General features: G+C 38.9%; 1 protein-coding gene across 2 annotated transcripts in view; it reads left to right on the forward strand.

Moving 5' to 3' along the window:
• Positions 1–12,416, forward strand: part of Grb14 (growth factor receptor bound protein 14) — a 139,174-nt gene that overhangs the window by 109,812 nt on the left and 16,946 nt on the right. For both annotated transcript variants that reach the window (XM_045147443.1, XM_045147444.1), the window contains 3 exons: positions 1,123–1,260; positions 3,388–3,498; positions 3,696–3,791. In XM_045147443.1, coding sequence (XP_045003378.1) covers positions 1,123–1,260; positions 3,388–3,498; positions 3,696–3,791 — 345 coding nt within the window. The remainder of the gene's footprint in view (positions 1–1,122; positions 1,261–3,387; positions 3,499–3,695; positions 3,792–12,416) is intronic.

A 12,416-nucleotide genomic window follows, 5' to 3' on the forward strand; every position in this document is an offset into this window, starting at 1 on the left:
GTGAGAGAGAGGTGGGGGAGGGAGAGAGAGAAAACTGACATGCCAGGACTTCAGCCACTGCAGTTGAACTCCAGATGCTTGCACAACCTAGCTTGCCTCATCTATGTACAACTGGCTTACATGGGATCTGGGGAGTCCAACATGGGTCCTAAGGCTTTGCAGGCAAGCACCTTCACCACTAAGTCATCTCTCCAGCCCCTCCAAATCTTAATGGCTTAATGTACCTGCTCTCATTTGGGCAGGAATTCTGAGGAGCAGGAGTTGGTGAGAAGTGTGCTGGGTCACTGAAGATCCTTGACTCAGTGGCTGGGAGTGGAGGATTCCCTTCTAAGCTAGCTTTTTTCACTCTGTGCTGTGGCCTCTTCACATGATGTCTCAGCCTCCAGGGCTTCTCACTCATGGTGATTTTGGATAATCACATTTCTTATTTGGCAGCTGGCTTCCACAGCGTAACTCTTGAAAGCCAAGAAACAGGCACATCTAGAATGCCAGTGTTTCTTCCTCCAGATTCTATGGATCAAAACAGTAACAGATCTATTGAGATCCACGAAAGTGGAGAAACAGATTCTACCTCATCATGGTTTAAAGCCAAGGTCACATTACACAAAAGCATGTTTAGTGGAAGATACCACTGTAATTCTCTTCAAGAAATTGAACCTTCCACACCCATCCACAACTAAGGACCATAGAAGATAATGCAGGGTGCATGCCTTCCTCCCATAAGGACGTGAATATGGTTCTATTCCTCCAACAATTGAGCTCAGGATTGTGGTGTACACACAGTGGATAACATCATACACTTGATAGGGGAAACCATGGGAAAGGATGAAAAATGTTGAGACTTAAGTCTCCTCAAGGTATTCACATTTTCAGATACAAATGCAAATAGTTCATAATTTTGATTTTTTTCTACTGATTAAAGTATATATTTTGCGGATATACTTTCAATTGGCATTTATGTCAAGCTTTTGAAAGACTTCTGTTATATATGCATTGTAATCTTTGTAATGCTATACAAATGATGTTGATATTACTTGATTTTGCATGTTTATATATGATTGGTGAAAGATCACGATATTGTTATTTTCATAATGTTTTGAGAGTGTCTAACTTTTATTTCAGATGTTTCTAAGTTCAACAACATACCCTGAAATTCATGGCTTCTTACACGCAAAAGAGCAGGGAAAGAAGGCTTGGAAAAAAGTTTACTTCCTTCTAAGAAGATCTGGTTTATATTTTTCTACTAAAGGGACATCAAAGGTAAACTTCCAAAGTACCTGTGATGTATTATGAATGATCTATTTTTCAAAAGCCTTGGCTTTATTACACTGAAGTCATAAGTTGGCAAATTGTTTTGGATCACAGTCATTTAATACAAGTTCCAAATGAATGTATGTTTATAAACATACACTCCAAATAATCAACAGACAAACCCCCAAATCATAAGCTCCTTGCTGCCTTTCTAACTAAAACGACAAACATCATCTAGAGAGTTAAGTCTTTATGTTTTCATCTTTTCTCATGATTGGTTTGCTAAATAATATGTTTAAAATTCTTCAGTTTTAGTTTAAACTTGATGTTATATTTACTTATCTTTCATGGAATCTGGACACAGTTAACTCTATACCACATATGACATTTTCCCCCACCACAAATTACTACTTTATTCAATGCTAGAGATTTGGAGGTAGTTTATACCTGTTCATTTTTCTTCAGATCACACTACAGATGTAGGCAAGTTCTGCCATAGGGCTTGGGTTAAAAATGTTTCAAAATGTTGGCTATCCATCAGTACATAAAGTCCTTTCCGTCTACACATGAAAATGGTTTTATGTTCCCCCTCTAAGAAAACTTAGAGGTATTAGCTCACCTTAGTTATTTAGACTGCAACATGTAGATTATCTTATGTGTAGTATGACATGCTTACCTGGCAAAGAGAATATTTCCTGATTTCTTTTTCTGTGAAGAGGCCTTAGTTAACTTCAGTTTCTAATGCTTTAAAGGCAGCATGGAAATTACTAACCTCCTATAAGCCTTGGGGATGTGACTATGAAAATATTACAGAGAAACTTCTCCACTACCCATTTCCCATCTCTTTCTTCACATAGGCATTTTGATCTTGCTGACATGTCAACTAAGCCTTTTAGTATGAATTATTATTAACAAATCAGTTCACATAGAAGAAAATACTTTGAAAGCTGTGGCAATAAGAACACCTCTTTCTTCTTTTATAGCTAACTTTTTTCTTTAAAAAATTTTTTTAAAAGAGCCCATTTTCTGTTTTATTCTACAATGAAGTAAAAAACTACACATATTCATTAGCTTAAAATCCTTGGGAACAATGACATACCTGGCAGATGTATGAATGGGGATGGCCTATGGTAAATGACAATGAAATGATTTGAATTTGGACAGAGTTGCTCTCTCGTATTGCTGAATCTTGTGTGGTGGACCATGAGATTTTGCATTTCTTTTTTTTTTTTTTTTTGGTGCTGAGGACTGAACCCTGGGCCTTGTGTTGCTAGGCAAGTGCTCATCCACTGAGCTAACTCCCCAGCCAGATTTTGCATTTCTAACAGGCTCCCAGGTGATGTTGGTTCTGCCGGTCTGAGACCACACTTCTAGTAGCAAGGTTTTAGAGAACAAATGCATTTTGGCCAGTTTTCATTATACTTTCAACCAAAGAATTAAGCTCTTCTCCAAGTTATTAACCTATCACAGAATAATATGACCCAGTGATTTCCCATGACCAGCTTTAAATCTCATGGATTTCCCAGAGAAGAAATTGCTGCTCATGATTTCACTTTGCTTTGAAAATCAGACACATTTCACTGTCATCAAATTTCCCTGCGCTCTCCGTATGCACTTCTTTTTTGTGACACAGGATAGTGAGGAAGCCTGCCTCATTCTTCTGGGGGGTGTTAGGCAGCATGCAGTTTGAGGGATGGTTGTGTCAGAAGGAGGCAGGATCTTCTCTTTCTCATTTTCTTCTCAAACTGTTGCAGAAGCTCAAGTCCACATTCTTTCTCTCATGGAAGTCTGTAGATGAGAGAACATTTTGACTAGCCATCTTTTGTTGTGTTTCTCATATTCCTTTGCACAATGGTTAAGAACAATTAGAAATTTTAAATACTTTTGATATTGGACATTAAATTAGAACAATTTGCCACTTGTGAATTTAAAAAATGTAATGTATTCCATTCATGGTTATTTAAGGAAATAGTCACTTTTTCCCCCTTTTGATTTTGTGACATTTTTCTAAAATTCTCTTTGTATGCTTTTTTCCCAAGTTATAAATTGTTTAATATGAGAAATTCAAAAGAAGATATTACAACAATATATATTCACTTAAACATTCACATACTTTTTTTTTTTTTTTCCTATAAGGAGCCACGGCATTTACAGTTTTTTAGTGAATTTGGCACCAGCGATGTTTATGTGTCACTGGCAGGCAAAAAGAAGCACGGAGCACCCACAATCTATGGATTCTGCTTTAAGGTACAGGCTTAAGATTTTGATAGATGAATAAAACCAGCCTCAGCCTTTTAGGTAAGCTTGAAAAAAATTATTTTTAAAATTTATTTTGAAAAGAGACAGATTCTTTTACATATAGGAGAATTTTAGTAGCTTTTATTTCAACAGGTGTTACCTTCAAGATATGCATTAATGATAAACAATGTGCTGTGGCCTTCTAGCCTAACAAAGCGGGAGGGCCCCGAGACCCGAAAATGCTCTGTGCAGAAGAAGAGCAGAGCAGGACGTGCTGGGTGACCGCCATTAGATTGCTTAAGGTAACCTGGGGGAGGTGTAGGTTCCTATCATTTGCTGCAAAGTCCATAAAAATTTGAAGATACCTGTATTTCACAATGTATATGAAGACTACATGTTAATCTGTGTAGTTATATGATGCAGGAGAACTATCATCACTGCCACATATATGTCTTCCTTTTAAAAGATACACATTTGCAGAGTGAAATCACTCTCACCCATGTTCTTTCCTGTGTGTGGAGTATTTCTTGTCCAGAGGTGCTCTCCCTTCTTTGGGAGTATCATACACATAGGCAACATAACTGAATGTAATGCCTCCAGTATACAGTTTAGTTTGTGTTTATAACATGGCCAACAGTATACTGTGGAGTGCATTTTAAGATCTGTCCACATGTATCTTTCTAAATGTAATTCCTATCTGTTTCATTTTTATAGATTTTCCTGTGAATGTATTTTCAAGCAAATGCATCTAACTTATGGGCCATCTCTCCAGCCCATGGATATATTTTCAAAAACTTATTTGTGTGTTCAGTGGAAATTACAAGTTCTGTGAATATACTTTGTTGAAAAACCATTTGAAATGAGTACACATGTTGCAAATGCAGATGCATATAAGAAAGACATTGATTTCTTCCAGAGTGTATTGACAACACCAATTAAATTTTGAAACTTAGATGCTGGTAAATTTATCACAACTGTAAATTCTAGTAAATTTGTAGCTATGAACTGGTCTATCACTTTCTTCTGAAGACATTGTGTTGTTAGTCATAATTGGGGAGATGTCTTCCATTGAAAAGGTAGAATCCATAAATGTTTCTGTCCACCTCAGCCAGTGCTCATAGTTGTTGAAATTGACTTAATGTGGGACTTACTGTTATTTCTAAATCCTTGCTTTAAAATGGAAGTTTCATCATTCTCGTTGGTACCATTTATCACTCATGCTTGAGAACTAGTCAAATTCACTACTTTATATAGCATGCATATTATATTGTACTATTGTGTAGTACCAAGAAAAGATTGGCCTTACAACTGAGCATATGCTCAACTATCTTTCTGGAATGGAAAGAGATAGAGTAGAGCAGTACACAGAAGTCCTAAATGTCATGCTATACTAGAGGAAAGTTTTATTTTGTAGTTTCCAATTTTTCAACTTTATTAAACTCTTTTAAAATATTTTATTCATTTATTTATTGATGAGTTAGTGCACACATGCGTGAGTGCATGCACGTGTGCAGGCACGTGCAAGAGAGAGAAAGAGAGAGAGAGAATATGGCTGTGCCAGGGCATCTAGCCAATGCAAACAAGCTCCGGACACATGCACCTCCTTGTGCATCTGGCTTTACGTGGGTCCTGGGGAATTGAACCTGTGCCCTTTGGCTTTGCAGGTAAGTGCCTTAACCACTAAGTCATCGCTCCAACCCTCAATCTCTTTTTAATTGTGAACAATTTGGTGGTGCTTAGCACATCCAAAATGTGGAAATGTCTCCTCCATTTAGATCCAAAAAAAATTTTTGTCACTTCACAAGCAAATTCCATATCCACTAGTCATTCCCACGACTTGGCACAATATACCCATAGATGTGTCATATAAATTATATTATATAATATACAACTTTATATATCAGGCTTTTATTTAGCATAACATGTGTTGGTTCACCCAGCATATTTTGACTCTTCATTATATTTCTTGGCTGTCTAATATTACATTTCCATGTATGTGTGTAAATAGTTTAGATAAGTAATTTATCCATCTATCCATCCAGGGAGATTGTTTGTTCCTACCTTTTGACTACTATGAATGGTTATACTATGAATACACTTATACAGATATTGGAGTATGAGTTTTCTGCTCTTTGCATGTATATCTAGTAGAACTGGGACAACTGGTTGGTCACATGGTGATTCTATGTTTGACTACTTAAGGAGCTGGCAAAGTATTTTCTACAGTGGCTGAAACATTATTTTCACATCAGCAGTATATGCATTTCAGTTTTCCCATATTCTAGTCAAAATGTGTTTTCCTACTCTTAATATATATATATATATATATATATATATATATATATATATATATATATAAGTTTATATGAAGTAATAGTGGAGGTTTATTGAATTAAATTAAAGAAAGAAAGCTTCTGGTTTAATTGTGAACTTCTCTCTCCTTTGGCTGTTTTGTCAAGTAAACAGTATGATTACTTTCTTTTTTATTTCTTTGTTTTGCTTTTTTTTTTTGAGTCAAGGTCTTATTATGTAGCTCAAGCTGCCCTGGAATTTACAATCTTCTTGCCCCAGCCTCCTCAGTTCTTGAATTATAGATGTGTGTTACCATACTCAGGTAATTTACTTCTTTCTGAGGTAATTCCCATGTAGTCTGCTGTTAAAATGATTGGCATGAACTTGGTTCCAACAATGAGTAATGATAAGGTGTTTTCTCTTATTACCATAGAAAGTAATAAGACAAGGAGAGAGGGGGGTGGGGTACAGGAGAGAGATAAATGAACTTCAACACTTCAGAGGCCCTTGGAAATGAAACAGTCAAAAGCTCAGTGACCAGAGAGTTAGGGGTCTGGCATGGGATTCCAAAATATCTTCATTTACCCAGCCCATCTAGGGGTCCTGATTTAGTGATTTCCATGGTTTGTTGGATGAGTCCTAATGACCTCACACAGCCTTCTCTGTTTATCAGTGATTGTGGTAAGAAACCTGGCCCCCTGCCTTTCTCTGGCTTATTTCTCCAGAGACCGGGGGTTCATGACTGCCCCTTAGAGGACATGTCTCCAGCATGTCTCTGGCTTCCAGAGCTGTAGAACTCAGGCTTGGTTGGTGGGGGACATAATATCCAGCTTTTCTATCATGTCTTCCTCATTTTTGGCTTAGGCACAGAGTTGGCCACCTGACCCACAAGGAGATGGTGAGACCACTTTACAATGACTGCTAAGGTGCTGTAAGTTATTGTCAAATTAATAGGTGATTATATCTTTTAACCCAAGTATTTCATGGCCTTGATGTAGTACACTAAAATTTTTCTTTTAATTCCTCCATTTCCAGGGTGCATATCACAAATTCCCAGTTCCAATATGTTTCATTATGTTAGTGTCATATTACTCTTATAACAAATCACCATTAATGTAGTGGCTTAAAACAACTTAAATCTATTTTTCTTCTTTGGTTCAAATCCACAATGAACTTTATATGGTTAGAAACAATTGTGTTGGGCTGGAGAGATGGCTTAGTGGTTAAGCACTTGCCTGTGAAGCCTAAGGACCCCAGTTCAAGGCTCCATTCCCCAGGACCCACGTCAGCCAGATGCATAAGGGGGTGCACACGTCTAGAGTTCTTTTGCAGTGGCTGGAGGCCCTGGTGCACCCATTCTCTCTCTCTATCTGCCTCTTTCTCTGTCTGTCACTCTAAAATAAATAAATAAATAAATAAAAATGATAAACAAAAAATTATTGTGTTGGGGCTAGAAAGACAGCTTAATGGTTCAGGTGTTTTCCTGCAAAGCCTAACACCTGGGTTAAATTCCCCAATATCCACATCAAACCAGATACACAAAGTGGTGCATGTATCTGGAGTTTGTTTGCTGATGACCCTGGCATGATCATTCTCTTTCTCTCTCTCCTTGTAAATAAAAGCATAAAATATATTTTTTAAACTCATTATGTCAGCAAAGTTGCCTTCCCCCAGGAGGCACTAGAGGAGAATCTATTACCCAGGCCTTCCAGATTTCAGTGACCTCCCAAATTTCTTACCTAGTGGTCATCACTCCCCCTCCAAAGTCTGAAGTATCACACCATGCCATTCTATGAAGCCATTTCCATGGTTCTCTCTACTGCCCTTCTTCATGTATAGGAACCTTGTGATTACACTGAGTCCTCCTAAATAATACTCCATCTCCCAACTGGCTAGTTGGCAACCTTATTTTCCTTCTCTCTAGACTAATTTTTTTTCAGGCTGCTAGGACTGAGATTCTGCTATTCCTGCTTGTCACATCTGTGTTCCCTGTTCATTTCAATGGTGGAAAGGCTTTTCTAGATGGGATTAGAGAAGGAGGCATCAGTGAGGACCTTCATCCTGGAGCCACTGAGAAACCAAACAGGAAAAATGATATGGTTTGGACTGGACTATACACTAACCAGGTTGCAGAAAGCCTGAGCTTTCCCTGGCCCACAGCACAGGCACATTGGAGCCATTTATTCTGCTGGTGACTTGAGCCACTGGCTGTGCAGCAGGGCTTACCTGGCATTAGAAACCTCTGACATATTTTTTGTTTGTCTAGTATGATATTTCCTGCATCTGTTATTATCTTTGGATGACTATAAATAAGGTCTGTCTGTATCATGTTGGTTGGACTAGAAGTACCCTGTAGTTTTCATTACATCTTATTATTAGATATAGATAATAACCTTTGATCAGGAATTAAATGCTTTATTTTCTTCTTAATTCCTTTTCATTTCCATGTCTGTCTGTCTGTATGTATGTATGCATGTATACTCTTCATATAAACTAGATAGGAGATTCTTTGTCACATTGTAAAGGTTACAGTTTCATATACAGCTATAGAGGATCTGAGACTTGGAAGAGTACTGCTCCTGCATTGTGGTGTGTCCCAGTTACACATTAGCTTTTCCCCTTCCCTTCAATTAGAACACTGCCAGCTTTGCTTTAGCTAGTTTGGTGCCCACCTGCCCCTCCATGGGACGGGAAAATATTAAGGTGACCCATGCCCTACCCCTCAGCCAGAGTTAAATATCTACTAAAGACCCCCAACAGTAAAAAGGCAGCTGCCGAACACTGCAGGATCAGAACAATACATCTTTGAAGAAAACAGTCTTATTAGTTGGTAGCAGGCTTTTCAATGCACATAAATAAAAGGTGCCAAGCAGCATGTTTCTAGTGAACATGTTGGTTTGAGGTTATTATCCATTTTCCAAAATGAACTTGTCTAGGAATTAACTCCTCTGCTTTCTTTATAAAGTTATTGTTGGCTTGGAGTTGATTTAAAGTAAACTTCATTAGGTCTCATTAATGTCAATCAAACCATAAATTAAAAAAAATAATTTTTGCAAGTTGGGAAATAATTGGATAAAGAAGTCAGCATAGAGAATTTTAAATGAGTATGGGTTTATATTCATGTTAAAAGCAAAATATTGAAAACAGTAACTCCTCTAGCCATCCTCTGATATTTTTGCCTAATTACCAAACATATCCACTTTGCTAGAATTGCTTTTTTAAAAAAATAGTCTTTAGTAAAAAATAGCTCTGCTAGAATGTTTAAATGGAATCCATCCTTTGGGTAAGAATTGATTCCATGTTGTCTATTCACTCTCTTTATGTGATGTAACTTTTTTTTTTCTTTTTCCTTTTTGTCTAGTAGTAGTATATGCAGATCTCAAGGCCTAGGCAGAATGGAGGTTACCAGTGATTGTTCAGGCAGACAAGTGTGTCAAAATTCCACAGTTGGCCCTAGGAGAGAATGACTCATACAAGACTAACCCAGACAGGCCAAAAACTTGCAAACAAGGTGAACCAATCAGACAGACATGAGAGTGCCTGAAGAGGGCCATTAGGAAAGTATCTGAGTTAGGTGATAAGGCCCAGGCCAGAGCATGGTTCAGGGACACAGGGTTTGTGTCTCATAGGGCTTTGTCCGTGTAGAGCATAAGAGACTAGGGGCTTTGTAAGCTCCTCCTCAACATCACAGTGCATCTGTTCCTTGGACTCTAGCTGCTCTTAGAGGTAAATGTGGATTTGGTCATTCTTTTCTAGGGGGGCCAGGCAGGAAATGATTATATCCAATATGGAACTGATGGTATATTCTGCTTCACAAAGGCCTGCCTGTCTACCTTGTCTCTACCACAGCCACCACTTCTGGCAAGATTCTGTATTGTCCATTCTGTCAGATTCTGTGCCAGAAGCTAACAGCAGAAGGAAGGTGGAAGCAGGGATGGAGTGCCAGGCACTAGGACCTAACTTGTTACTTCATTTTCGCTCCTTGCAATGGAGATACTTGCAAAATGTAGCAAAAATCATTGAAATTCAAGCCGGGCATGGTGGCTCACACCTTTAATCCCAGCACTTGGGAGGCAGAGGTAGGATGATCACTGTGAGTTCAAGGCCACCCTGAGAACACAGAGTGAATTCCGGGTCAGCCTAGACTAAACCAAAGTAATAATAATAATAATAATAATAATAAATAATTGAAATTCATAAAAATAAAATTCCTCTACTTTTTTTAAACAAGGCATCTTAAATATATGGGAGTTGGTTCCAGCTCAGGCCTCAATACTGGGATAAAACACCTGACCAAAAGCAGTTTTGGGGAGGAAAGGATTGTTTGGGTTTACAGACACAAGGGGACGCTCCATGATGGCAGAGGAAAATGTGGCATGAGCAGAGACTAGACATTACCTTCTGTACATCATCAGGTGGACAGCAACAGTAAGAGAGTATGACACACACTGGCAAGGGGAAGCTGACTATAACACCCATAACCCTGCCTCCAAAAATACACTTTGTGCAGCGAGGCTCTAATTCCCAAATTGCCATTATCTGGGGATCAAACATTCAGAACACATGAGTTTATTGGGGACACCTAATTCAAACTAACACATTAAATCTCTGCTCTCCTAAAATGGATAGCAATACATGATTTAAAGTTCAATTTGTTCAGATAAACTTTAAAAGTTCCCATAGCTTTATCAGTCTGCAAACTAATCAAAAAACTGCATAGTACAAGTCTCTTAATTGTTTAGCTGTAATTCCAAAAAAACAATGTTGTAAGGTTCAGGAGTGACCAAGGACCATGGAGACCACTCTGAGGCAAAGATGGAAGTCTGTATTTGGGGAAAAACATGAACTGCCAGGACTGACTCTCAAGAGTGGAACAGTCAGACTGGGGTTACAGATAGTGGGCTTTATAGGATTTTTCAATTGGGGAAGGTGATAAAGGAGAAGGAATTTTCTTGTTAGTATAGTAAGTTGCTGTTCTTTTACATTAGCCATATGGAGAGGCCAGGAGTGACCTGGTGAGAGATAAGGAGGGGTGGCAAATCCTGCTCTTGGGGAACCCATTCTTGATGAATGTGAATGATCCATTTCCTTATATCTCCCTGTAGCCACCCTGTTTTTCTTTTGGTGACTCCCTTTGGGGAAGCCCATTTCGACCTAACAAGTGTCATAGAATATACATTCACACTTCAAAAGATGGCACTGAGCATAACAAGAAAATATTGAACTAATACAAGATCTAAAACAAACAGGATCAGCATCAAGTTCCATAGCTCCATATCTGACATTTCTAACCAGTAAGTCTCTGTAGTTCTAGTTTCACCCCTCCATCTGGGCTGCATACAGGCCCAGGGAACAATCTATCCCAAGCCAGCAGCTCTTCTTTACAAGTGTTCCATAGTCCCAGAATATCAAAACCTCCTAGGGGGTCTCCACTGCAACCCATGGTTCATTCTTACAGCTCCAGTGGACCCCCACTCAGGGACATTAAACAACCTTGACTTTTGTCACCCATGAATATTGCCAAAAAAAAGAAAACCCACAAACTGCATTGTAACTCCAATAGCCCTCTTTCCTGCATTTGTTTTACTCCCATAGTACCACATGGGCTGCCAGTTAGTCCAGTAAATCCCATAAAGTACTCCAATAAAGCCAACTTTGCAAAGCAGGACATTCCTCTAGCATTCAGGCCCCCTACTTTCAAAAGAGTCAAGATTCTTCCTGCTGTCCCAGTCCAGAACATCTGACCTAATCCCAATAATTATAATCTTTCAAACAATTGCATCTCAACTGAGCTGTGGTCTTTAATATCAAGTTTTCATTTCTTTCTTTGTCATATCTATCTCCTCACACCAGTTCATTTCTATGCAACACAACCCTGCACAAGTTCTCAGCATACAAACAGGCAGAGTACAGCAAGGCTCTCACACAAATTGCTTCTAGCAGTCTACAGAGTGCTTTCTTGTCTCCTAAGTCATACCTCACAGCTCATAGTTCTTACAACATTCAAGCCTTTCAACTCTGGCCAGAATGATACATGCAACTGCCTTTAGCAGTGTAATCCATCTCTCAGACCATGGTTTGAAATCCTTCCACATTCCTCCTTTAAACCAGTTCCAAAAGGCCAAAAGCCACAGTCAGGTTTCTAGCAGCACCCTGCCTTTTAGTACCATTTTTTTCGTTGCAGTTACCTTTCATCACTGGGGCAGACATCCAGCAAAAAGTGCTAATGGGAGTAAAGGGATTTCAGGCTTACAGAATCCAAGAGAAATGCCATCAGTGCCAGAAGAATCTGGCTCACTTCCATGGATCCATAGCAGAGAGACACCACTAGGCAGCCAGCAAACAACAGCCAGAGGTCAAACTCGCCCTTTCTATACCTTAGGAACGGACTAAAGTATATGCCTCCAGTGACACCTCTTCAAGGCTGCTGGAGACTTAAGTATGAAATTTATTTATTTTTTATTTTTGGTTTTCTGAGATAGGGTCTCAACTGTAGCTCAGGCTGACCTGGAACTCATGATGATCCTCCTACCTCTGCCTCCCGAGTGCTGGGATTAAAGGCATGTGCTGCCAGGCCTTGTTCTGAAGTTTAATCTTCAAAAATTCCTGAGGCTCTGGGGGATTTACATTCATAT

This window comes from Jaculus jaculus, chromosome 4, assembly GCF_020740685.1.
Source record: "Jaculus jaculus isolate mJacJac1 chromosome 4, mJacJac1.mat.Y.cur, whole genome shotgun sequence".
NCBI classification, from domain to species: Eukaryota; Metazoa; Chordata; class Mammalia; order Rodentia; family Dipodidae; genus Jaculus; species Jaculus jaculus.